The sequence below is a fragment of the Nothoprocta perdicaria genome, unplaced genomic scaffold (genome assembly GCF_003342845.1).
Source record: "Nothoprocta perdicaria isolate Ctin4 unplaced genomic scaffold, notPer1 scaffold_121, whole genome shotgun sequence".
Classification (NCBI taxonomy): domain Eukaryota; kingdom Metazoa; phylum Chordata; class Aves; order Tinamiformes; family Tinamidae; genus Nothoprocta; species Nothoprocta perdicaria.
Genome location: NW_020454328.1, coordinates 2,133,571 through 2,161,303, shown reverse-complemented (window position 1 = coordinate 2,161,303; position 27,733 = coordinate 2,133,571). Strand labels below are relative to the sequence as shown.

At 41.3% G+C, this 27,733-nt stretch overlaps 1 protein-coding gene across 1 annotated transcript in view; it reads right to left on the bottom strand.

Moving 5' to 3' along the window:
- Window positions 1-138: 138 nt before the first annotated feature.
- MAP3K3 (mitogen-activated protein kinase kinase kinase 3) overlaps window positions 139-27,733 on the bottom strand; it is a 38,044-nt gene continuing 10,449 nt past the window's right edge. Inside the window, exons 5-18 of the mRNA XM_026054439.1 lie at window positions 26,060-26,100; window positions 22,084-22,183; window positions 21,261-21,374; window positions 18,611-18,731; window positions 14,684-14,817; window positions 13,964-14,037; window positions 12,916-12,983; window positions 12,599-12,691; window positions 11,717-11,908; window positions 10,075-10,223; window positions 8,125-8,256; window positions 7,351-7,480; window positions 5,923-6,100; window positions 139-4,072 (exon numbers count right to left, since the gene is read on the bottom strand). Coding sequence (XP_025910224.1) covers window positions 3,844-4,072; window positions 5,923-6,100; window positions 7,351-7,480; window positions 8,125-8,256; window positions 10,075-10,223; window positions 11,717-11,908; window positions 12,599-12,691; window positions 12,916-12,983; window positions 13,964-14,037; window positions 14,684-14,817; window positions 18,611-18,731; window positions 21,261-21,374; window positions 22,084-22,183; window positions 26,060-26,100 — 1,755 coding nt within the window. The 3' untranslated portion in view covers window positions 139-3,843. The remainder of the gene's footprint in view (window positions 4,073-5,922; window positions 6,101-7,350; window positions 7,481-8,124; window positions 8,257-10,074; window positions 10,224-11,716; window positions 11,909-12,598; window positions 12,692-12,915; window positions 12,984-13,963; window positions 14,038-14,683; window positions 14,818-18,610; window positions 18,732-21,260; window positions 21,375-22,083; window positions 22,184-26,059; window positions 26,101-27,733) is intronic.

Genomic DNA, 27,733 nt, shown 5'->3' with positions numbered 1-27,733 from the left:
AAGACACAGGCTGAAGCCTCCCAGCTCCAAGGGCAGGCACCAAGGCTTTTGCCTACCAGGGAGAGCTTGTACAGCAGGATTTATATTTACTGAGGTGCACAAGTTATCTTGGCTCTCTTGGCACTTGAAAATAACATGTGTCACCTGAGCAGGTACCAATTTCCCTCTGAGTCAATTTGTTTTGTTAACTAATGGCAAAGGGAGCTGTTTGCAGCCTGTCTGAGTCCTTTGGAATACTATCCCCTCAAAATGTGTGTGTGTTGGGGGAGGGAAAGCAAAGATAAACTGCTGCAAGTTACAGTAACTACAACAGGCAAAGATCAGATTTCCTGGAGAACAAACGGATAACCTGGAATGCCCAGAATCGTCATACCAAGCCAAAATGCAATGCACGGTTTGCTTCCTAACAAACCTGGTGACAGTGGAATCCCTAATTCTCTCCAGCTCCTTTTCAAAGGGAATTTCAGATGTTTCCCTGCTCAGCTCAGAGTCACGACTGTTTCAGGATAACGGCCAGCTATTTTTTTCTCTTTTTTTTATCGCTCCGAGACAGAATATTCTGCACTTCCACAGTGTTTTCCACTGAGGATCTCCATACGCAATATTCACAGCATCTCCCTCCCTGGACGGAACAGCTGAAAGCATAAAATGACATTTGGGGGGACACAAGAGGTTATTCTCAGSCTGGCACTCCTCTGCTACGCCAAATGATTAATTCCCATGTTTTTAGCCAGTTCTGCCAGGATAAAGAGGCCAGATGTAATTCAATTTAAGGATATAATTACATTTATGCCCATTTCAGACTTCTTTGCAGCCAGAGCCATGTCAGGAGACTGGCTAAACTTGGTATAAACGTAGACTCYAAGTTAATTCACCACAGCAGTGCGCTTGGAAATCCAGATCATCCTTTTCCACAATTRAAAGAGGGTTGTGAGGAAACAAAGATTGCATTTTGGCTTGGCTCTATTTGTTATAAACCATCAGCAAATTCTCTGCAAAACCAGCTGCTTTTTTTTCCTTTTTAAATTCATAAAGGCGTCAAATTCATTTCCCATTCCCCCCCACCCCGTAACAGTCGAGTCGATATATATAAAAATCACCAAATATGATCTTTTACGATATAAATAAAAAAAAAAAAAAGTATGAGGCATCACCGTTTACATGATGTAAAAAGAGCTAAAAAAGAGCGATATAAACTACATTCATAAAAGTGCATCTCCAAACATACAGGTAATGCTTTGGCTTGTTCCTGTGCCGAACGGGTGGCATTGGGTCACGTACTGGAATACAAGAAGCCCAAGCTGGCACCCCATGTTCTCTGTCACTGTACAATTGCTATTTACGTTCCTTAATACAGACTGGGATACAAGTGTATACACAGAGTAGGCACATTTCAGCGTAGGTGGTGGGATTTTTCCGAGAGCTCCCAGACAGGACCAGGAGCTCCGGTGGGGAAAGGACTGAGCCCATCAGATGCTCTTCGCTCTGCTCTGGAACAACCTTTCGTGATACGTATGAGGTAAAAACCATGACAGATCCTGAGGACTGAGTTGCTTCCAAACATTAGGAGTTGCAGCGTTTCCTTGTGCCCTCTTCTCCCCAAACGCATTGGTCTCCTCTGCTGTGGCTCGGCGGCGGGGTGAACTCCAATGAAGAGAAAATTGCAATCTTTGGTATATTGAGGTGCTTGTTTCAAGGTTTGAAGAGTGCTGCCCAGCCTACTTCTAGTCGAGACCCCAGGAATGATTTCACCATTGCAAAACGCTCCCTAGACCAGAGCAATGCCAGGCCCTCACCTCCCTYTGCTACAAGTGGCAATGAAGGACAGACCAGAAGTCAGGCCACAGTGACAATCTGCGAGCAAGTTCCAGGCTTGGGAAAGAGCAGTGGAAGTGCTTTCACTGGCATGAAATAAATTATGGAACAAGGGCTTAAAAAACAAACCAAAAGCAAAAAAAGAGAATTCCTTTAAGTGCCTGCAACCTAAACAGTGCATCCTTGTAGTAGTGCAGGAGAGCCCCAAAGTGAAACCAGTTGAACACCAGTTGCTTTCACTGTGTATACATTGCTCTGAGTTTGGCACAGAAAAAAACACTTCAGATTGTTATGCCCTTCCAGGGCTCTGGTTTTTGCCTTTAAATTCAACACATCATTTATCATGTGCTCAAGCAGCTTTGTTTCATTAAAGTCTCCCTTAGTGTGCTACGAGCAGTCACCTAAAATTAACTCCTGTTAATTTTCCTGCACTACCAAAGCAGTTTTSAAGCTTTGCCAATAGTAGCGCAGAGCACCTTTAGTTCTGCTCTGTAAAGCAACCTTTTGGCCCAGGCGAAGTTTGCTTCTCCCAGTTTCTTTTCACATAGATACCTTAAAATTAATCCATGTCTTGGCAGTGCTTACAAAGCACTGCTTTATCAGTGAAATCAAGCCTATTTGTGCACCATCGTACAGTATTCAAGGCTGGGAAGCCATCAGGAACTCAATCAGTAGAGAAGTGGCACACTTAGAATGCAAAATGACTTCCATATATTTTGTTGGTATCTCTATGGGGAGAGACATTCTTCTTTCCGCAACTTTCTTCTTGGTTAGTTAATTTTAGAAAAAACACATTACAAGTTCTCCCTACCTTTGCTTCACTGTTTGACTTAATTTGCACAAAAACTTATTAAGCAGAGCCATAGCATCTTAYGGAAGTGTTAAATGAACACTTGCACATCTGTAAAATAAAATGCACACACTGAAGGGCTGAGCTTCATTCCATCCAATTGTGCCCAAGTAAGCTACTGTCCAGCAAATTCTCCTCTAGGAAAAAAAGGCAACCCATTCTCCTAATTTTTTTTTTTTAGGGCCTGGACTAAAGGAAATAAATAAGRTTTTCCCAAATTTAGTTCTTGGGCACCAGTTAAATTATCTTTGGTTTAAGGGATGGTAAGACTTCACTAGCTGAAAAGACAGGTGCAATAGAAAGCTGTCCTGCACAACTCTCTTCCAGAAGAGATAAGATTAACCCCTAGCAGTCCTAGGGACACCAAGCAGGATGTTTTTTGGCTATGAGGACACAAACTAACCATCACTGTCCTAATGCTAGAAGAGGTCAAGCCTTGGAAGTCCAGCTCTGGATTTTCAAATGTCAGTGGGAGCCTCCTTAGGCCCTGGAGTGATTGCATTCTGCTGAAATTTAGTCCTGATTATCCTGACATTTAGCTACAAAGGCCTCCCTCACTCCCATCCCCAAATCCATGRTTTCATTATAAAATAACACTATTCACATACTTCTGAATCAGTATTTTCTGAACACTTTCAGATGCTGAATACTTAAGAAAAATATATAACTATATAGCGAGTGCATGCTCAATGACACATGGCTTTTTGCTAGATTCTTGTACTTTAGATGCCTCAATATCCCTAGCAGTCTGGGAAACAGTGACCCACGCCGAGCAGCCACTTGTGGAGGGTTAGTCTGGATGGTGGTTGCACATTTCTACTCTGAAGCGCAGTTTCTCCAGATCCCACTTGGATCCAGACTTCTACGTTCAACCAGTGAGACACTTGGCGATCCCCATTCTTTGGCTCGCAGAAAACATGCAGCCAGCTGCAATTTCACATCAAGATAGCTAGGGCAAAAATGCAGCTCTGTTGGGACAGCTGTCAGTAGAATAACCATTAGTCCAGCAACCAAAGGTATCAGGCACAAGAGCAGACCCTAGGTTCCTTGGCATGATTTCTCCAAAGGACTAGGACAGCTGAGTTGGCATTTGGAAGATGCTGCACCACAATGGGCAGCTGCAACTAGACCAGATGGGCAGGGAAAGCCCAGCAGGAGCTGCTAGCAAGCGAGGTAATTCAGTACTGGAGCTGTGCAAACTGGTGTCTGAGCAGCTCTTCTGCAGAGGGTCTGTGCCTGGCTTCCACAAAGATCTGCTTTAGGAAGTCCCGGCAATGTTCTGATATGTGAGAGGGGAGCTGGGGGTTGGTGGGCTGCGTGGCGATCTTGAAAATCGCTGCCATGGCTTCGTACTCTGCCCAGGGTGGTTTCTCTGTCAGCATTTCCACGACAGTGCAGCCAAGGCTCCTGGAAAAGCAGATAGGAGAGGGGGAAAATTTGTTTTTAAAAGCGAGAAGTGACTGGCACAATGCACAGGATTCGGAAAGAGCTTCCAAGCAGCCGACATCAAGGTACAGCACTGCTCTGAAATCACCTGTAAAACTGTTCTGGACTCAGCAAGCCGTTTGCACACCCAGGTTCTTGGCCGCATCTGCCAGCATTGCTGCTTTTTACTCCTGTCAAAAAGGATTTGCCAGTATGATTTGCCATATGAAATGGACCATACGCCCACTTTGCAAGTGAGCGAACAGAAGATGGGAAGCACCTTCTACAAGCCACCTCTCATGGCTTGTATCACGTGTTTTCATCACGTTGTTCCATTAAAAAGAAGAAATTGTGTCCTCTGCCTTTAAACTAAACCTTGCTTTGAAGTGAAATGCAAAGAAAAGTCATTCTCAGAGGCAGACTTGCATCAATTGCCAAGACAAGGAAGGAAAGGAATTAAATCCAATGAAGATGCAAGAAATGATTTCTTGACAAGGTTTAAAATCCAACGTGAAAATTTTACACTGGTTTCCAGCCATTTAAGACTTACAAGAAGAGAGTACAGAAAATGCAAACCATGTGTGCTGAAGTGCTGGGGACTTGCTCAAGAGCAGAGCAGGGATATATTATTGTTTAGGCTGATTTATACTGTTTAAGTAGATCCGGTTTCTTTAAGATATTCAGCAAACAGCAGGAATGTTTTTCATGTCAAGTCACTCCAGCAATAACAAATAGCTCACATATTCTGCTATTTAGAAAAAAAGAAAATTGGAGAGGGGCCTGCAGCAGTGGCGGAAAGCCAGGCGGCTGGATTTGTTACATCTTTGGGCCTCTCGGTCATACAAATCCACCCTGGGACTAGTGCTGCGATGGAAAATTCTGCCCCCCCCAAAACAACTGGGATTGTAGGAACTGGAGCCCAGCCAACGGCAGCGTCTCTTTGATGGGAATGTCAGCACCAGGAGGAAATCCACAACTGCATCAATCCAGGGAGAAGGGCACGTGCTCCCTTCTCTCCCCAAGCATCCCAACTGGGAGAGACTGCAGAACTTAACTCTTTGCAGACAGGACAAATTTCAGATATGTTTCTATTCGCTGCTTCTAGAGGCAACAGTGTAGGAGGCCTTTCTTTACTGTAGAGGCATAAGCAGAGCTTTTGCTGGTGTCAGTTAGCTTAATTATCTCACCTTTTGAAGGCATCCAAAACTAACATTTTGACACAGAAGGCCGTTTTGCTCTTTCCTTTTGATAGAGGTTGTTTCTTGGCTACGCAAATAATATTACAGTTACAGTCTCCACTCATGCATGCTTCAGACTAACTCTGTTCTGACTYGTATCTTATGTTATTCCAGGCTTGGGCATCTTTCCTTCAGATCTTTGTCAGCACACTCAAGTGCAATTCACTTGCATTTCCACAGTGTTACAAATACACTCCTCATTTTAAATCAAAAGGAACAGACTTTCCCTAAAGAACCTTCAGTCTAACTTTTATCTCTATAGGTGATATAAAAAGGCTGGAAACCTTGCATCGGAAGTAGGAAAAGAGAGGATCACTATTGCTCACAGCTTGATATAATAATTCAAGAGAGGAATGAACAGAAAGTGTTAATGGAAAACCAACAGAGCAGTAGACACTGACACTGCAAAGCAGAGCCCGCAGTAGGCCATGTCTTAAGTTCAAACTTGCTACCCAAGTTTGCCTTAAACTCTTCTCACTTTTAAGACAGACAAAATCTCAATTTGTATATACAGAGGACAGAGACTGTATTACATGTCCGCATTATYTCACTCCAGTTGTAAATCAATCTATGGACAGAAAATTCAACCCTCACCATACATCTGCTTTTCTTCCATAGCCCTCTCCGCTGATCACCTCTGGGCTCATCCAGTATGGGGTGCCAGTGACAGAGCGGATGCCTGTTCCAGACATACAGATTGTCTGCAGCCGTTTGCTGGCCCCAAAGTCCCCAAGCTTCACATTCCCAGCAGAGTCACGGAGAATATTGGCTCCTGGACAAAAAAAAARRAAAAAAAAAAAAAGAATCAAGACAGCAGTTTTCATGCAATCCAGCTGTTGGCTCTGCAGCCCAGAAAGTTGATATCCAACCCAGAAATAGCCGTGCTCACGGTACGGCTTTCTCCCCATCAAGCCTCAGGTGACCTGCTGAACATCAGTTCTTCACTTTGAACTGTAGACAAGCAAATTGCTAATGGCTGCAAATGTGAAAAAATCTTGAGGAGAAAAACACAAGGAAATGAAGGGGGAAGGGAAATGAGAGCTGAGTCAGCACCATCATTGTTAACACTGTCTGTAAACAGCTCCCAGAGCCTACACAGGAGGCCCCAGGCCAATGGCTCAGGCGGGACATAGCTGTATAGGACAGGATTTTACTTGAATGCTGCTTTGGTGAATACCCAGCTGACCAGAAAGCAATGGCTAACAGATGTATCTAATTAAACCACTTTGAACTCCTACAATAAACAAGTCAATCTCCYCTTCACTTGGTCAGAGGTCCTGAACATGAAACATCAGGAAAACAAGCAAACTTAGAGGATAGCTTGTGTGTGGACATAAGCTACTGCTTAGACAGCAAAAGATGATTTTACTGCTTTCCAGCTTTGAAGGAAGAAATATCCTTTGTGGCCAGTATTTGATATGTGCCTACATGAAGTCCCTCTGCCCTCAGATCAAATGCATTTATGCTATGAGATAGTCCTACCACTTGGTTTCCTCGTTGGGAGAGATGAATTCAGAGCAGTCCATTCAGGATCCAGTAGGCAAATCAAAAGTTTGGCTTAGAAGATGAGTACAGACTAGTGATTTCCAACCTGATAGAGAGGACAGGAGGCAGGACAGGTCGGGATAGCCTGATATATACAGGACTACCAAGAACAGGCATRGAGTTCTTACGGGAAATGCTACATCTACCAGCTGAGAAATGGTACTTTGGTCAAGCACAGAGGAAATCAGAAAGGAAGGCACAAAGGAAAAAGAAGATGCCCTGCAGGGTTGAGAGAGAAAGACGAGGAGTTACAGAAGAGGCCTTCCAGTCCTCCTGGAGAGAGCAAATCAAGTGCTTTAACATAGCCTGGAATAGCACCTTCTCCAAGATCAGGACAGAGAGGTGAGACCACAAGGCAGTATTCAAGCAAAGCCAATTCAGGAGTCCCACCCAGGATACTGAATTCCTAACTCTTAGCTTCCTTTTTCAGAGTTTGCTGAGCACGTGCTACATACATAAATCACCAGCTGATCTCACCCTTTATGTCCCTGTGCACAATCATGTTGCTGTGAAGGTACGAGACTCCCTCGAGAATCTGGCGAGTATATTTCCGGGTGACGTTTTCCGTCAGAGCACCATACGCCTTTAGCTGGTCTTTCACTGACCCCTGCACCAAAAACAAACAGAAGGGATTGCCAAAAAAAAAAAACACGACAAACCACAAGTCTTGCAGTCTCCATTCAATTCCCACGAGTTGAGACCGTGTTATAAATCCATCCATCCCCATACTGAATACAGGCCTCCTAAAGCCCTTTTATGAGGCTCTTGCAGCATCTTGTCCTATGAAGCTCCTTTGCAGAAATGTAAAGATAAGGCTCTATGGCAAAAATAGCAGCTGTCCTGCTACAGGACAGCCATTTGTGGAGACCTACAATAAACCAGTTCAGTAGATTGAACCAAGTCAAAAGTCTTCCTTTTTGCACGGTCAGTTATAAACTGATGCACTCACTGCCTGYCTCTGCTAATTCACTATTTGTGTATTGGCCAAAGTTCTTGGAAATACTCTGGTAGAAGGAAAGAAATGAACTTTAGTGACTAATCAAGAAAATATACTTCAGGTGCAAGATATTTCAAGTAAAAAAAAACAAGCAAAACCAAAAGAGGTGTTTGGGGGCTTCAGTGATATTATAAAAAGCATAAATGAAATGGTTGTATTATGTGCAAAGGGAGCATATCTGAGAGGGCAAAAGGGAAATCGCACAGTAACTGCACAGTATGATCTGGGATCCTGCTGTTTGTGTCAGTTCTTACCCCTGGCATGTACTCCATGAAGATGGTCAAGGTCTTCTCTGCTCGATCCCGTAGGCAGCCATAATACTGAACGATACGCTCGTGCTGGAGATTCTTTAGCAGCTGAATTTCACACTCCAAGGCACTCACTTCCTATAGGTGTGGAAGGAGAAAATAAGGCTCTGGCCCAAGGAAATATTCCACCCCAATTATTCTATCCATGTCACTGCCAGGACAAGACCACTTCACCCTGAAGCAGTCTAATCCATGGGATTGGCTCACCTAGCTCCTGGGAAAGGCAAATATTAGCAAGGCTTCAGATTAATGCTTATTGTAGAAAAGGGAAGTTATAAGTTCCTGCAAAAACTTCAACAGCTGGAAATAGAGGCAATTTCACATACAGGTTTAGAAGCAGAAAAACTTGGGTTCTAGTCTTGATTCAGTCGTCTGTTTAGTGAATGGCTTTGTCCAAGTCAGTTGAAAACATTCACAATTCAGAAATAACTCTTCCTTCCATCACTAACCTGATGACAGGGAGGCTTAATTCTGATTATAAAAAGCTATGAATATACTGCTACACAACTGTGAGAAATATTTCTGCAGGAACCTCAACCCATTGGATAGCAAGATTAGAACGCTAAGAGTTTCTAACTATTTCTGTCACCCAGCTCTTGCTCCAATTTATGCTCATGAGTTTTACTTGAGTCAACTTTATAAATAGCTTCCTCTCCTACAGGCTTCAAAGTATTTGCAGCTAAGCACATGAAACTGATTCTCTGCTTTGGTCCTGCCACAGACAACAGGGGATCACAGCACAAGGGCAGAAAGGTTATCCAAAAATTTCAGGCTCCATCAGGGGTACGTGCTGCCAAGGAAAAATATTGTGTTCTTGATGAATCCAGGGAATAAATAGTCTGAACATCAAAGACACTGCAGCATGACAATTTACAAAAAGACAAATGACTGTTTTCCCCCCAAAACTAGTCCCACTCTCCCCCAAATAGTAATCCCTACCACTTAAAGCTGCCAAATCCACCTSCCACCTGAAGAGAGGATATAGCTCTTCAGGAACAAGGACTTGGCCACTGCCGAGATCATGGAACAAGAGGTAAAAGCTTAATGGGGCCAACCGATAGCTTATGGTTTGGAGTTTCAGTGCCTTCAAAACACATTCCAGTCTATTCTTCCCTGGCTCAGAGCTGCTCTCTGATTTACAGCAGAGACATGCTCTAAGTTAGGACGTCTCTTGGCACCAGTCTCCCAACACACAATCAGAATCATTAGATCTTCATGGAGGAGTTATTTCAGATCAAAGTGAATTTGTYTAATACTGGGAAATCAATACATTGTAGAAATGCTGTCAAAGAACCCAAGAGGATCTCCATCTGCATTCCCTGCACAAGTAGCAGCATGCAGCCTATACCTGGAAACAATGGGCCCCTTCCCACCTCCCCTGGTTCTCATGTGTTGTCCATTCTTGATTAATTTATGCAGGATAGTTCAGTTTGTTTGGAGGACAGGGAAAATCCAGCAGCTGCAATGGGCATCGGATTAATTAGTACCCTTAATACAGGAACTACCATGCAAGTCCATAAAGCCATCTTTGAAYGTGCGTGTAGCTTTTCTACTGAAAAAAAACCAAAGTCCCACTCTTTCTGAGTTTAGTTTCACTCAAATTTCCTGTCTAACCAGGAACACAGGGCAGTTTAGAATTCCTCAAGTAATCTAGCAACAAACCAAAAAGCTAAGAATGGAGAGCCAAAAATGAAGCCAGAAAAAGGCATATTAGTTTCAGACTGAAGTCAACAATACCGAAAAACAATTTTTAAATAACTCCTATAACTCTCCACATGACTTGAAGTCCTAGCACAAACTCAAGAATATGCCAGATTTCGAGAACAAGCAGACAAAGGCCCTTTCCAGGATCTCAAAATCTGTATAATGAAGTTGAAGAGCTCTGAAGAGAATTACCTTGCTTGTTTCAGGACTCTCGGGATCAAACTGGACCTGCTTGGCTGCAAGCTCTCTGCCCGTGTCCACATCATAGCACAAGTACACCCGACCAAAGGCACCTTGGCCCAGAAGTTTTCCTCGTCGCCAGTTTATTGGAGCACTCGGAGCTAGAAAAGGATATTTTGAAGGACATAATTTTGAGTACTTTGCCGACCATTGGTTACTTTGGAGTTCTTTCTCTTGGAGGAAGGATTTCACTGTAAGGCTGTTTCTGCAGCAACAAAATTAGACATCACAATTCCCACTAGAGAGTGATATGATGGAGCCAAAATATAAGTTAGTGCAAACATTTTCATTGCACGCTGAACAGTCGGTCTATTGTAAAAATATATATGAGACCAGGCTAAGGTAGCCATCTCCAATACCCCAGCAGGAGATTATGTCAGCATGGAATTAGTTATTCTACATTGCAGGCAGTGTCCTGACCCACAGATTAACACCTGAGCCCAGTTTTCAACACTGCGCTATATCCCATCCCAAAGCATACTATTCAAGAGCTGTGTTTTAGCTCTAATTTTGAAAAATGACACCACCAGATACAGCGCAACACGGTGCGATGCTTCCAATTATGTTGCATCTAACAAGAAACTGCAAAACCAAAGACAGGCACCAACCATCTGGACAGTGTTAAAATACAGAAGGGCTGAGAGATTAGCTTTGCCACCTCAAATTTAGTCAGATTTACTGCCAGTCAGTGTTTTGGTGTGTTTTCTGCTTATTTTGATAGTTTAATATCTTCCATTTTTATCTTTAAATTACTGTACAGCATTTCTGAAGTTCACTAGCAATGATCTATGCTTCGTTTTGTTTTTGGTTTTTTTTTTTTTTTTTTTTTTTTTTTTTTTTTTTTGCTAAATATGCTCCCAAACAATCCAGGGATGCTATTAATACAAAAATATATCTTTCTACTGAGGAATAAGCGAAATAAACATAATGTTTAACTTGTAACATAACTGTAATCCACAAATCTGACTATAAGAAAGTAATGTATCAAGAAAATAAAACAAGCTCTTCTGCTTTTTAAGAACCCTGTRCATCACGTTGATCCAACTGAGTTCATATTTTCTACTTTTTAGCTAAATTTCCAATGCTTTTTAAAGGAAGGGCCAGATCCAAGTGCGAGACTACAAACAGACAGACCACAGCTGAGATAACCAGTGATGAAGAAGTGCTTGGGTTTGTGGTGTTTTTGTTTTGGTTTTTTTTTTAGACTACAAAGTATTTTCAAATTTTACCTGTTCTTATTTAGTGACTATTAATCTATTTCAAACACAACCAACTCCTAAAATATTTCTTACATAGTCATGTTATTATGCACTACACTGATTTGCTAAACATTATGAACAGAATGTTAGGTAGTAGTAAACAGTTTGGTTAAAGAAACCTGTAAATGTTTTACTGGCAACACTTTCTTTCCTGCACTGCTGTTAGGTCAAGAATAATATGAGAAAAAAATCACCAACTTCTAAACCAACTCAGCTCACAGGCAAGCCATGAAATTCTGTGTTTTTGAAGAGTTCATATAAATCAAACCATGGTCATGTTAACGGCTCTCTTTGCCCCTACGCCCAGGAGGCCTCTACCCAGGACTGTTCCTTACATTTAGTGGGAATGTTCCTCTCCTGCACAGCAAGGGCATTTTCGCTGTCCGCGCTCCGCAGGCGCCCCCGGGGGTCCAGGTACTGCAATGCCAGGCCCAGGTTTTCCCCATTGGTGCTTAAGGAACGACTTGAAGGCACCAAGGTGAAAAGATTCCCTTGGTGACGCCGTATTCGGGGAAATGTCCTCCGGCCTGATGCGATAAAGTTGAGAGAGAAAGAAAAGAGAAAAATAAAATTTCTTAGTAATATGCTTATAAATGGGAAACAGTAGCTGGAACTTGAGCAATGAAAAGAAGGGAGAGAAACATATTCCGAACTATTCCCATGAAGCACAATGTAGCACCAAAAAGAGCACATGCACAAATATTCAGGGCTGATCCTGCTTGAATTCAGTATCATTTTGTCTCATTCCCAAGGTAGAGGGAGAGAAGACTCTTTAATGCCCTCAGTGCAGAAGTGCATCCCAGTAGCCTCATCAAGATCTAAATAAAACTTGCCTGGCAAAGGAACAACTTCTTTTACAGGCTGTCGAGCAAGCACTAGGGCTTGTTAACAACCATATAGGCAGAATGACTTTCTAGATAACATGCTTGAACTCACACACACTACCCAGGCGATCTGATCCTTCAAGCTAATACTATTTTATATTAAAACACCATCTTCCAAGGCTTGTAAATATGCCCACTGCTTAAGTCCACAGTCATTCACRGATACTCGCAGAAAATGCAAAGTTAACAGAGAATCCCCAAAAGTCATCTTGGGCTGCTACAAAAATGTGGTGTCACACATGGCAGCAGCAGCATCTCTGACCCCAATTGCACATGCAAGGATGAGRGCTCATCTTTTCCACAGCTGGAATCCAAGGTCTGAAAAACACCCACCATCATTGTAGTCTTTGTGCTGCATGGAGACGTTGTAGCGCCGCGGGTAGGTTCCACCTTTCCCTGCTTTGTCGTAGATCTGATTCTCACGATCTGCAAGAGACAGCAAGTGAGGATCCTTCCAGAAGCAACCGAGTCCTAATGACCAAACATTCCTGTAAGAGCCGTCTTGTTAGGAAGAAGTGAGAAATGAGCAACTTGATTGTTTTTCAACCAACCTACCCCTAATTATTTATTTACACAATCCCAGTGAACAGGGAGGTTAGTAAGCAAACAGTAGAAAAGTTCAAAACTCTTCATACTGGACACTGACATACCTGAGAATTCCTGCCTGTTATCAGGAAAGCTTTGTGCTCTGGACATCCGTGACTTCCGAAAAGAAGGGCTATTAAAGAAAGAAGGCAAATATAAGCTTTGCTGGAGAGAAACCTACAGGGACTTTAAATACAAGCTAAAATATTTCAGACTGGTATGGCTTGAGTTCCAGATTTCCTGTAGTCACATGTAATCCAAGGTGCTATCTAAAACTAAGAGGAAGAGCAAACAGGATACTGTTTGCAGCACACAGCTCACAGACAGTTAAAGAATGGGACTGACCACCGTCCTATCCTTTCTGACCCTTTCCATGAGGGGTAAGAATTCCCGTCCTGAAAACTTGTATTTGCTTTCCTCTGTGTCAACAGCTGATAGGCCTAAATACAAATTTATATCATCAGTCCCTTGTGTTTTTCCCTAAATAAGCACGGCCCTTTGAGCAAGCCTTAGTACCTTAAGTCACCTATAAATTCATATTCTTCTTTACATACACATTTAGATGCTCAAGGGCAGCACTGTTCCTAATATCTACACAAGATAAGCACCATCAGCTACAAAGAAAGGGAAAAGCAGGACTTAGAGTGCATCAGACCTGACACGCAGAGTTCCCTCATTTCTTTTGARATTAATGCTGCATCTTGTAGGACATAGAAATCTTGTGTAATGATATATTTCTCTACCTTTAAATATTTTTTTTCTTAAATTTTTTTTAATGAACAAGTAGAGCCTTATCTTAAAGGGATTTAAATACATTGCAGTCAGATGTTCTCAGAGTTCACACTCCACACAAACAGTACTCTTTAAAACTTTCTATTTATAACATAGGACTGCTACTGAAGCACCAGTTTGTTGATATATGATTTTGCCAGAAAATAAAACAGTCTTAAGACGTAGTTAATTCTCTGTAAGAAGTATATTAGGATATTAGGTTGGAAAAGATTCTGTTTCTCTACAGGACAACTTACAAAATGGGAAACAGATTTTCACATAGGGGCAACTGGCATTTCAACTTAAGCACATCTGAGTTCCTCCCAACTTGCATGTTTGTACCTGTCTGCCGACCTGTCCAAAGACTGACAGCTTCCTGACACAGAGTTTTCAGCACTGCTTAAAGGGTCCAGCATCTGCAACACAGAAGCCACAGGGCAACATCAGATGTGTGAGAGGATCAGAACTAGTAACTGTTTGCCTGAAGAACACCCAGACAATCAGGGGAGCCTAAAGTTGCTTAGAATGAATATTTTCCCTTCTCTCTCTCACATAATTTGTTAGGGTTAAGGACATATCACGTTTGAGCCATCGCTGTGCTTCAAGTGACAGCAGAGCCTGATGTGAACATGGTGGTTTGAGTTGGCCAGCATGCTGGATTTTAATCCCAAGCGACTTCAGGAACAGAAGCTGCTGTCCCCACCTGCATGTTGGCCTTACTTTGGCCTTATTTCCTACTTTTTGAATGGGAGATTGCAGTTTCAAATGCRAGGGTCACATCAACCTGACAATAGGAAACTGAGCTATATGCATGATGCATGACAAAGCTATGGCACTTGTTCAGAGGTGGGGAGAYTAGGCACAGCATGTACAGCAACTGCTTGTAGCAGTCCAACATATACACTGCTTTTACACCTCTCCAAACAAGTTTGGAGCATAGTTTAAGTGAACAAAATTATTAGTAGCTTCTAACACAACTCCAGCTATTGAACAGAGCAAAAAGAGGGAGTAGGTTCCTTAAGAGCTGCACTTGTTTTTCTTCACCCTAGTGCTCATACTCACACATTGTTCATTGGTTTCTGGGATGAATTCGCCTTCGCTGTTTATACTGGTGTAGGAGCCCTGGCGAGCAATGCGCTGCTGCCTCTCTGGAACGTACCCGGGGGGCGGTGAACTTCGGCCTGTGTTCTGGGAGCCTGGGCCAGAAAGGAGGACACTTTTGGAGCGTACACATACCAAAAGGAGACTGCACTGGCAGGTACATAAAGTCAAAGCATTCACCTCTACAGCTCGAACTCAATGACTGCAACAATTTGGGAGTAAGTTTGGACAGAAACAGAACTGACAGATGCCACATCAAAAGGCAGGGAAGATTGGAAATATTCCTGGCAAAGCTCTTAACAGAGCAGTCACTTACCTCTGCCCTCTTGTACCCAAGCAGAATTTGAGCATCTCCATAAAGCAGGCTGGAATCTGCCAAGAATCCAGGAATCTTTGACTTTCTAACAGGGAAATGAATTTTGCTTCACTGCTAAACTCCACTAAAGAAAATACCAATSTTTTCTCCTGGTTACAAGTCTACCACAACTAGTATCATACACCCTGAATGACAGTACTGTCCCCGCTCGTTACTCTCAGCTGAACTAATTATACTGATACTGAGCAATTTAAACATCCTACAGGAGCATGGTGCTGCCTTTTTAATACATCCAGCAACCTCTGTCTTACTGTGTGAAACTGGAATAGTGCAACCAGCTTGGAAAACAAACACTGAGGTCAGTTTTGCAGCTTTTGAGACGAGACAGCAAGAAGGACAGAGTACGTCTAGCCGCAAAAAGATGAGCAAAACATTTTGGTCATCTGTTACGGTACCAAGGAGTTTTTGTTGTGCTACCTACCGAGAAGAGCTTCACCCCTAGCATTTCCTTATTCCTTGCAGATCTTGAAGGTGCTACTTTAGAAACAGGAAGGCACAAAATCCTTCCTATTTGCAGTGACCTATCCACCAAGTCAGATTGTGAGTGCCAGGAAATGTTGTGAGCCAGCCAACCTACGCAAGGTCCCTTGTGAAGTCAGAGGCAGAGTTTTAAGATCACCTCTCAAGCTGTGCTCTTTATGATGCTGCCTTTAATGAACTGTGTGTACTCAGGTGCTACGAAAGATGGGTAAAGAGCAGCAACTCCTCTCCCAAGGAAAATATTTTCTACAGAAATTGCTGTAACAAAGAGGGAAGGCAAATGCTGGTAGAATCTCATCAAAAGCTGGTTTGTGCTCCTTTAGGAGAAAGGCAGAACAAAAAACACTGGCGTGGCTTGGTGTGCGTGGTGGACTGCGTGCAAAACACCTACTGCTTCGAATTACTACCTGATTTTCCAAGTTGGCTCACGTGATACTACAAGCCAACCGGAGGGCGAGTAAACAAGAGCGCGTGCTCCGTGGCCGCCCCGAGGCACGGGAGCACTTTCACTCTTTCCGACACAGTGTCACGGCACCGAGGGAGCCCGAGTCCCGCTGGCGTCAACCCAGGCGCTATTGTGGAAAGGCCATCATCACTGGGCAGGAAAGGGAAGTCGGCACTAAATCAATGTATATCAAAGGAAGTCAGTGGAAAAAAACACAAGTGCTGCCAGAACACTTAGCAGCTTTTTAATAGAAGTTCTTTTATTTTCAAATCCCTGGACTGGTGACAGAAGGCTCAAGGTCTGTCTGCTTTAGGATACAGGAACTACACAGGTACATCTGCTGCCTGTAAGCAACTTTCCTGTTCATATCACACGATGAAATGAGAGTTTCTGTGTCTGAAACTCCAGCAACCTGGGGTATATCCTCTTCCCAAAAYCAAAGACAGGAAAGAAGAAGGAATTGATTTAAGACTGATCTATGGCCAAAAAAATTATTGGACAAGCTGGAACACTTCTGGACCTCAATAAGGTAGCAGATGTTTACTACTACTTTATTTTAACTTCTACATTATGAATATGTCAAATTAAATATAAAATACATGCTTTCTTGACTGATGAATGACAGGCTTATCAGAGTGTCCATAAGCAGGAATAAGAGCATAGAGACTGTGCAACAGCGATACAAAAGGGGCCCCTCATTACTATACAGTTCACCCACAACAGACACTCAGTAGAGCGTGTTAGCTTTGGCATCGCTATTTGGATACCTTAGAATGCCAATAAAGGGGAAAGATTTTTTAAAAATAAATATTTCTGGCATTGAATTTGTCTGTGAAAAAGAAGAAATGTAATGTTCAGACAAGCATGGATACCACTGCATTTTTCATAGCTCCAAGGCATGTTGCTCTAGTTTAAGTTAATAGGCAAAAAGAAAAAGAGATGGGAAAACTCTGTATCCATTTCAGACACGTATTTCTTAAGATTTCAGCACTATCCTTTGTTTGTTTGCTACCTCACAAAAGCTCCCTGACTAAAAGGGAATCAGCAACCTCTAAACAGGATTCAAGCAGCCTTGGTAGGCAACTCTAACAGAGAACTACTAGTTTAGTTCTCAAGTCCTCCTCTGCTGAGCTTTTTCTCCCAGCTAGTTTTGGTCAGGACAGTGTGGATCTGAGCCAATTTGGAGACTACTGCTTCTACTTTTAACAGATTTCTTATTTGGGACTAGAATCTGATTTGCAAACGTTGACCTAAAGCRCTGTTAGGATTTTACCCCTCAGGTTCACAGGTGAATTATGCTGCTCGTCTCCTGAGGAGCTGGAATCAATCCAGCATTGGCAGCTCCCAGCTCCTTGTGACCTGCAGCACCTATCGCCTGAAGCGGTGGGTCTGATAAGATCTAAAATATCTGTTAAAGCAAAGGAAACAAAACCAACCTCTGATTCTGTTTCCAGCAAACTTTATCTTTTCTTACTTTTAGGCAAAGCTCATCTATGCAATACAGCACCTTAGGCTCCAGCCTTCACAGCGCAGATCCCTGGTATAGCTGACTTTCTACCTGCTGCTTCACTGAGCACTGAGGTTTCACACAAAGAAGCCAGATTCTAATCCACAATCTTTTTTATCGGACCTCAAAACCTTAGGAGTCTYAGATGTTTTAGTTTTTCCATATAAAAGGTTTGCAACTTTGACTTTCTTTCATCCACAGATTTGAACACAATGTTACACACGGGGATAACGCAGACCAATTAGCAACTCAGCCAGATCTACCACAGGTAAAAGCCTTAAAAATAAACATGCATGTGYGTGGCTGCTCGAAATCAATACACTACATGGTGCATCCTATGTTCTGTAAACAGTATATGCGGTTAGTAAATCCCTCCTATAAAATGCTGAATATCTTAACTTTAGGAAAAGTTCTGAGAGTTGATAACATCTGACAATTACAGGCTTAGATCTGCATTACAGAGTTTTACGTGGACCTTTCAATAGAATGCAAATCAGTTAATCTAAAGAAACACAAAGGAAATGAGGCAGGGGCACTATCTCTGACTGCTGTTACTATTTTTTGTGCAGCTCAACCAATCACTTACCATCCTAATCTTGTCCTCTTATCCTCTGGTAACTACCACCAAAAGAGGAAACTGGTTATGCAGCACACTGGTTAGATATGCAGGGGCAATTCCTGTGCTACCAGTGAAACGCTGATAAGAGGAGCTAGTACAGTTTCCAAACCCCTACCATAAAGAAAAGAAAAAAGAAAAAAAAAATCTACATTTCATGAACTGAAATTGCCAATATAAATAAAAAGGCTTAACGGATTCATGTAAGCTTTCCAAATCTCTAACCTCAATGAAGCCGGCTGTAGGACATCCTCTCTAGCAGCAACTCAGCTATTCCACAACTTAGTAAGGAGTGCTGAAACATTCTTTCATGAACACATTTAGAGCCTTTGAAAATGAACTGCTATTTCCTAGAATAACCTTTCAGTTTCTCAAGGGTTTCATGAACTCTATACCACAAATACTAGCACCCAAAAGGTACGTTTCACAAAATAACAAAAGCGGAAGTGGCAAAAAATACTCACTGACAGACAGATGCCTACTTCTGGGTTCTGTCTGCTGATAGGATGTGTTCACATCCCCGATGGATTGGGAAGTTTTAATCCTGACTTGTTTGGGCAGTCCAGAAAGGGATGAGGAACTGGTCTGTTGGGTAAAAGGAGAAAAAGAAAATGAGACCAAGGACCCAAGCAGTCCAGCCACAGTTGCAGAAATATTACATTTAGTAGCAAGAAGGTTAACAGAGAGAGCCTTAGAGTCCGAGATCTTATTATTTCACAGGTGAGAAACAGTAAAGGGAGGACAAACTTCACAATCACAGCGTGAAACAGCAGTTGAACAACTAGAGTGAGCTCCCCTGCTGCCCAGAACTGAACACAGRATTTATGAGTCTTGGTGTTTGTCTTCCAAGCGCAAGTGTCCGTGAAATCCGCGGGAAAGGGGCCTACACTTTGAGACTGGGCCGTGGAAAAAACTACAATTAATGCCAATCATCTCAGCTGGCCAAAAAGACCCCGAGAAAATAAATGCTGCTTTCTGGAAGTCATTGGAGTAGGATGTGGTAAATAAGACGAGAGGTTACACAATGGAAAAGGTGAAGTATTGAAGATGTGCTCATTTAACAAGCAAAATCTATCTTTTGCTCAGAATAAGGGAGTGGGATCTGGTTTAAATATAAATAAATAATAATAAAAAGAGTCTTCATTTGCACAAAATACCATGAAAATACTCATTTTCATGAGCCAAAAAAAGGGGTGCACAGGTCACACTATTTACATAGGTGGCCAGGCCCTAGTTCTCTAAGTGTTTAATTTAATCAGTTCTTCCCACGAGCTTCTAGGTAGAAGGAAAGGACTGAAAACAAATGAAGAGCATAAATGAGTCGCACCAAGCAGCATAAGGAAATTAATATAAACAGTATTCACAAAGACGGACTCTCAGTACTAGTAACACAGCTACTGCTGTAAAGTTATTTTTTTAATATACAGATTTGTGCCAAAGTCACAGCATTACCTTTCTATCCCCAGAAAGAGAAAAAGAGTACAACCAAAACAAAATCTGCATCCTGTACTTCAGGAAAAATAACGCTTCCCGCTCCCTCAGTGGGATGAGATCATGCAGCCAAGAAGCCTCCTTCAGACTTGTGGGCTTTTGCTTTGTCACGGGTAGGTCTCTCCTGTCAGGCAACTCAGAGATGAAGAGGAAGTCAGAGGAGAGGGGGGGAAACAGGGGTACTTATTGAAGACTTCGCTGTTTGTTTTTGCTTTGAGCAAAAAGAGGAAAAAACAGCTAATAAAAGGGCTACACCACAATACTGGCTACTGGCTGGTGCAGGGATGAGACTGGTTAAGTGTTTATTGTAGGATGGCGTGGGTGGCCTGTGTAAAGTTTGGATAGTATCGTTTATCGTCTGTGTTGCATGAAGTCTGAAGACACTGAGGTTAACGGAGGGCTGTAAAAGAGCAATGTTTTACCAAATATTGTCTTGAGAGCAGCCAGSAATTAATACACAGGGAAAGGTTATAAGGAACTGCATGAATCTCTCCCCTACATCTTTCCATCTTCTAGCATTCAATTATTTGGGAAGATGCTGTTAATACCTCTGCAGATTTTTAATATTTCAACTAACATGGAAGAATAATGAGAAGCATATCTAAGTTCTCTTGACAGTTCCAAGAATTACAGGTTTGATTCTTCCAAGAGCCTGAGCCTGCAGAAGATGAAAAGAAGTGAAACATTCTAGGCTGAGAAGCTGCTATCAACACAACCTTCACAATCACAGTAGCAGGTAGTTGTCATACATTTCAAAAGAATTGGCAATTTGGAAACAAAATACATAAGCAGTCAAGATCTTTGGCTTTAATAGCTATATGACCTTATGAGCAATAAATAATAATAAAACAGCCTCAATTGACAAAGTTCTTCAGTTGCAGATCATCATGAGAAACTTCTCACACTTTCTCCCCCAGGGAAGTTCAATTACCAGCTAAGTTCACTCCTCAAAATAGGCAGATTTGGGAGCCTCACTTAAAAGATCTACCTATGCCTGCTAGATCTCTTCTGCTGAAAAGTGAAAATTACATTAAAAGTCATTGCCACAGCTCCCTGTGCYAAAGGAAAGGGAATCAAGACAATCAGATTCATCTTAGTTGTGAACATCATTAAGCAACARCAACTTCATTTTATCTCATCATTAGGTAAAAAGAACTTAATTTCTACAGAGTAGGCTGGATTCAAACCAGTAAACCACAGATGGGAGGAAAAAAAGTCATTAGGAATTGTCCTGAAGCTTCTCATCCCAGGGGAAAAAAAAAAAAAACCTCCAAAAAAACAGTCCCCCCAATGAAAACCATCAAAAAGTTCTCCATGAACCAAATTCATTAAGTGCTTTATGGATACAGTCACTGGGCTTTCTAAATAAATATCCTTCATAATCACAGCTTAAAAATCTCTGGTCAATGTTTTAGTCCCTAAACAGCTGCTGAAACAAGGAGGAAAAAATAATACCTATAGCTTAGTCAAGACAATGAGGATAAACATACACATGTGCGTATGTGAAGCACGGCAATCTTGCTGATTCGTATTACTCTTGTGCAGCAGAATACTGCTACATTTCAAAGCTTAAAGGTAAAAAACCTTCACTTCTACTGCAGTGCCACAGAAGTTGTTACCTACATGGTTTCTGTCCTGAGACAGTAATAATATTCTGAGGCTTTTCACATTAGAGCTTCGGTCCAAGAGATCTATTGCTTTATCCAGGTCATCTTGATTCTTCAAAGGAATAGATAACTGCAAAACACAGGAAAAAAAAAAAAAAAAGTCAAGGCAAAAAAAAGAAGAGTGTACTTGCACAATAGGAATTGAAATAAACATTAGGAAAAAAAAAAAAGAATATAAAGTTCCTAACTGCTTAATTACCCCACAACTTTTCATCACAATACTGTCTTTTAAAACGTGATTTTCCTTCAACACCACCAGAGACTGGYTGACCCTATGCAAATATCCCTGTTGACAGCCTCCACAAGAAGATTAATTACTACCTCATTTTTTAGATTCTAAAGAGCAAGTCAGAGACAGGCTTTTGTCTCTCTGATGAGAACACTGTCTCAGAATATTTATGAATCAAGACCTAATGATCAAGTGAAAACTGGTTTCAGATATGAGATGAAAACAAGATTAAGGCTTTTATAGAGGGAATCGGAAAATAATTTGAAAACTGATAGTAAAGCACTGTGAAATTATGCTCAGAGGCCCTCTATATTATAGCCCACAACTYAAAATGTACATAAGTTATTAACACTCAAGAACCATTTAAATTTCATTTTTGTCAGATTTCTACTGGTAAATGAAGTTTTGCTACCCTTTCATGAGGGCCGGGGTGTCCAGAGCAAGTAATCAAAGAAAATTAGATTATTATTATTATTCACAGACATAATGCATTTTGAGCATTGTTATCACATTGCAATGCGTTTTGAGTATTGATAACAACCGTCTGTACCTCGTTGTTCATGTAGTGGAGGTCCAGCGGCTGGCCAAATGCTGTTTTCACTTTCTGTTGCACATCTTCATAGCGCACAGGCCGGGCAAATGGGATAATTCTGGAAGGAAAAGGAATCATTGATTGAATCAAGTGATGTACCTGACCATATTATCAAATTAGATGGAAGAATCATTTAAAAGAAAAAAAAAAAAAGCTTTCAACAAACTTGGTCACAAGTTAGTCCTTGCAAGCAGTAGCAGCAGGAACACACAAAGGAATGTGAAAACCTGCATCCCAGAGTTGTCTGTGACATTCCCTCCTCAGCAGCCATTCTGCAAGCTCAGAGCAGAGCTTCAAACACCTGAACCACAGCATCACAACACTGTCTTTGCCGCTATCCTTCAAACCACATGCAAGGCAGCCTGGACATTTTTGTCAAGAGCTGAAGCCAGATCAATTGTATGCAACTGTTGGCACTTGCTGTTCTTTCTTTCCTCTTTCCTTTCAGTTTTGTTTTGTTGTTTTAGACCACAGAGTCCTAAATGGGTCACAACCTACAGATTGCTTCAGTTGTGATATCAGAGCACAGCTGTCTGAATATATTGCCATAATAGAGAATATTCTCTATCTCTCCCAATCCCTCATGCTTCCTCCCTAACTCAGTAGAAAAGAAACATTTAAAATAAAATGCACAGGTAGTTTTCATGGGTGTTCACAGGTAATGTATCTCTGGGCACCTCCACCAACTATCTGGCGTGAGAAATCTTGCTCAAATGTAAATTATCCCAATTACTTTCTCTGAGCCCAAACCTCTTGACATACTAGTTATRACATTCAGCTATTTTCTTGCCAGTTGAATGACAGGTAGTTTGAGACTTAACATATGCACATGGCTGCAAGAAAACCAGAAATCCAGAKGGCAACTGGTAGAGCCATCCTAGGGGAACCCAGCAAAATCCTGCGGCATAGGCACGCTTTTCAGAAAGTGACAGTATAGTTTTCTCTCTTTGGTATTTACRATTGTTTTGCCTGTCTAGGAATAAAAATTGTATGGCAATAGGCAAAGCGGCAACAAGAAGTTCCAGCAAAGCGTCTCCAACTGTTTATTTTGCTGGAATATTTTTCTGTATGAACTTGCCAAGTACTCAGAAAGACCCTACCTTGACAGCAATGAAATGCATCTCACTGCTGCAAATTGGAACAACCTGCACTAGTGTAGCTCCTGGTGGCTTCAGGATTGCCATAAAAACTGCAATCATTTAACACCACTTGGCCATTTTGACACCAGGTTGAAATAGGAAGATATGAACAGACCACAGAAACTCAAGACTTATCTCGTTCACAGGGAYGACTCTGTTTCACTACAACAAAATCCAGAACTCTCTCTGGGGAAGCTCATGGAGTTTCTGCTGAACCTGCCTTTTGGACAGGAGGCCCTTTTCCAAATATCAATCCAGCACATTTTGTCAGCACTCAGTATCCTTTCACTATATGTTACTTTTGCTTTAAACAGCTCTCAAATTAGYTGGCCACCTCAGCCCCTTCCCAGGAAGGGTTCATCTTGCTGCCGGTCCTACAAGATTCAGCTATTTAGAAATAATTGTCCTGTTAAAAAAAGCAGCCCACAATAACATTTTCTACATATTACTAAAAAAGCTATCCATTAAATTACAGTACTCTGGCACTGTACAAATGTAATTTGGCTCTTGGTTGAACTGAAGTCCCTTATAAAGGCTTCCATTCTATACTCCAGGCATTCAAAAGCATAGYTGTTCTCAGGTGCCACAAATTCTATTAGTTTAAAAACTCGGGGCAGTTTTCTAACACAAAATCAGGGACTTCAGGATTTAAGGAGCCCATTCCTGCCTGACCACCTTAGATATTTGTGGTTAGGCCTGGCAGCTCCTCTGAAACCAAACACACACACTTACATTCTCCGTGCAAGCTTGCTGTCTGTAACTCCATACCACTTTGGGAATGGGGAATTCAGGCAAGCATTAACTGTATAATTAGACTAACACACAATCACCCTTTTCACTTTAATGCGACTTCAGAAAAACCTTTCTTCTCCCCGGAGCTCTGTGCTATCTTGAATGCACTCGCAGAGGCGAGGACAAGTAAGATGACAATAGAGYAGTGACAAGACTTCACTTCCAAGGTACCCTGTCATAGCACTGTAGCTTGACAGGTCACAGTGCCTCTGCTGTAGTCCYCAAAATGCCTTTGACATTTGCAGACCATTCTTTTTTTCCGCACTTTTCTAAGCACGCAGTATATGACAGCTATGATTACTTCTGATTTTTCTCCTCATGCACCAACAAGACCCATTTTCCTTAGTGACCAAATTCACTGCACGAGACTTTGGTGAGTGAAACAGTTGGATTTTTTTGAGGAAGAATCTATGTGTAATTCTCCAATGCCTGCCCAGCAACAAACAAACAAAACAGAACAGCTTTCTGTTGTAACAAAAATCCCTAAATTTGACAAAGGAGGATGCTAGGGAGCATAAGCAGTCCAGTCAGCAACATGCTGTTAGGATATCTGCATACCACTTGTCTTGTATCAAAGATAAAAATGCTCCCCCCCTTTCGTTTTTTCACAAGATATCAGGAAACAAAAAATTCTTGTTGCTTCTGTTGTTTGGGAAGGCAGAAACCAAAGGACTGAAGGATTCTTACACCAGGTAAGAATTAAAATAAAAGATCACAATTACAATCCAATTAATTTCTTCAGAAAAAAGGCAACAGGAGTATAACATCCAGATCTCTTCTCCATCCCCCAAAAAGGGCTCCAGAAGAGCCCTGAAGAAGCTGCAAAGCCTGCAGGCTTCCCTTATGTTCTCAGAGCCACTGAGGAGCTATAACAAAGTAAACATTTTCTCTCAATTAGAAGGGGAAAAAGGGGCTTTCTGGGACATATTTTGAAACTTCTATGCAACCATTAAATCCTCAAGTAATTCCCACTGATCTAACACTTGCATTATACAGTTGCTCCTATATTAACAGCGAGCTGTAACTAACACTGACACCACATTCCAAATTTCAGTTCATCAGGGAGAATGTGCATTAAAACATATCCTCAAACTGAGGCCCGGGCATCAGGACTGGTCTGAACTAACTTAGAGCAAAGTTTTAAGCAGTTAGGACCAACCAACTTTACTGGTTTATTATTTCATTTCCTGAAACTGTAACCAAGCATACAAATTTCACCTTGATATATTACGAGATCTATTCCTTTTGTTGGTGATATATATGATCTGATAAATGCATGACAAATGCACAAGCTCACACAAGACCTTTCTGAAGGGCAGATTAAAGGTTTATGACYGAAGACACACCTACTAATCACACCTAAACTACTTATATAAGAAAAACAAAAGGTCCATGATGTATTAGTTTCTTGAAAATGAGAGCAAGGTGGTCCTAAACTTCAGGCATGATCTTTTGTCTGGAATTATGCAATTCTTAAAATGCTTGCATTTTACTGTTGTGAAAGGTATGTTACTTTAGCAAGAAGATTCTCGTGTCCCTACAAGGAAACTGAAAGGCCCAACTAAATTTTGTTCATTGGAAACACTGTAAAYACAGAAATGCTAATACAGTTCTGGGTTTTGTAAAAGATGCATCTCAAAATCAAGTATTAGAGGAAATAACATGGAAATTTTTAGGCCAATGGAAAAAAAATCCTTCCTGTGCCATATCTGGTGTTCAGTCACAGCAGGACAGTAATAGTGATAGATCATCAGGAAATGAGAAACTAGAAAAGAATGAAGTCAGTTTGATCAGTTTTGTTTCTTTTTAGTTAAATGAAACAAAAAGGGAATATATCTAAAATAGAGAGACTATCAGGCTGAATTTAAAGAGAATTTAGAGGGGTATTTATTTATTTATTTTTACACTTCAGCATCCTATTTTCTTTCTTCAGACAAGAACTTAACCTTACCCAGTTATTCTACTATGCAAAGCTTGAGGCAAAGTAGCAAAACCAGACTTACCGCCTTTCCCCATTATGTTCAAACTTGATCCTTACGTCATTCTGCCCAAGAGAGAACAAAAGGTTACTTCACTGCGAAAGTCTTTGACATATGTAACAAAGTATGTGAAGGAGCTATATGATTTTAAAGGCTCAAACACAAATTAAGGCAATTTGTGATTTTTGGTAGGCATCCTTTTAATTTTAAGTCTTCTGCAATTGCAGAGCCGATCTCAACCATTTGACTTGCTATTAATAAGTTCTCTTTGGTATGAGGTTAAAAAAAGGCTCATCATGGAATGTCTCCATGGGAAGGGGTGGGAACAACTTTTTTTTTTTAATTATCACTGAAATAAGAGGACATTGAAATATATTTTAACTATATAAAAAGTTTAATCCGTCTTTAATACTGTACAGGAGAAGCCTGAAATAGAATCTAATGCCACTCTTCTTTGTGCAAGCATGACTTTTTCTTGACACAAAAGAGAAACAGACACAGTATCTGCATTTGGAACAACTCAGCCTTTACTATGAAATTGCCAACAAATTAACCGTCATCCTTTAAAGCACAAAGGGGTCATTGGCCATATTGATAGATGGTTAAAAGCACTAACCATATAACCTGCACATCATGCTGTAAACTCAGAAGATGCTACGTATCACGGAAGAGTCAACACGATGAACTTTCAACTCTGGAGATCAAAGTTGAAATCCCAATTTAGGTCACAAATATAAAAATAAAAGGGAAAAATCTGCTCTGATAAGGCGCCATAATTTCTGCGGCACAATTTATGTGATTGGAATAGATTAAGCCATCTGTGAAAGCCTTAGACAATAGGCAATCATACATCTAGGAACTTCAAAAAAACGTGGCCAGGAAATGCTCTTTAGCTAGAGGAAATATCTGGCAGGCCTAGTGGTCAAGAATGCAGTTCAAAGGGACCCATGCAATCACTGTGAGTACACAGTATTCCTGCAGCACGACTGTCAGCACATAATTGATCTTGACAAATGAGCTTTCCAATCAGCGCAACAATAATCTGCAGGTGGGGAATTTACACATTTACACAACTTTACCAAAACTTTTTTCTCAGATGCGAGGGGAGTAAGAATTTACTAGAGAAAGCCTTCAAAATAAAGTAACCTTGGGGTTTATGCTTCAAAGAGCAACCAGAGGAATTAAATATCTAGCTCTTAATTTCCTCTGAAAATGCAGTGAATACTTTGCTTTTATAAACCATTCTTATAGAGAAACGCACGTAAGCTGTCCTATGGGATGAGCAAGAAAGCAAATTCAGGTTTGGGGCTTTAGTGTTCCACTTCTGCAATGGGTTATCATACAGGCTGATTACAGACTTTGATTTAAATCATCTCTGAATTTATGCCTCAAAGCGATTTGGAAAGGATTTTGTTCACCGATGGATTTGTCCAGCATGCTCAAGGAAATCCCAGATCTCAGCTGAACAAGTAGATTAGGAGCAGACAAAGCATAAGAAGGAGACAATCAAGAACTTTAAAAGCTTGCCTCCAAAAAGCTTAAAACTGAAATAAGAAGGTAAGTGGAAGGAGGCAATTTCTCTGTTTAACCCTAGTCTAATTGCAATTAACTTGATTTAAATCTTCCAAGACAATAATGGACACACATGTCTCAACTGAAATTGCTCCTTTTGCATAGAAAAATTTCGGTCAAATTAAA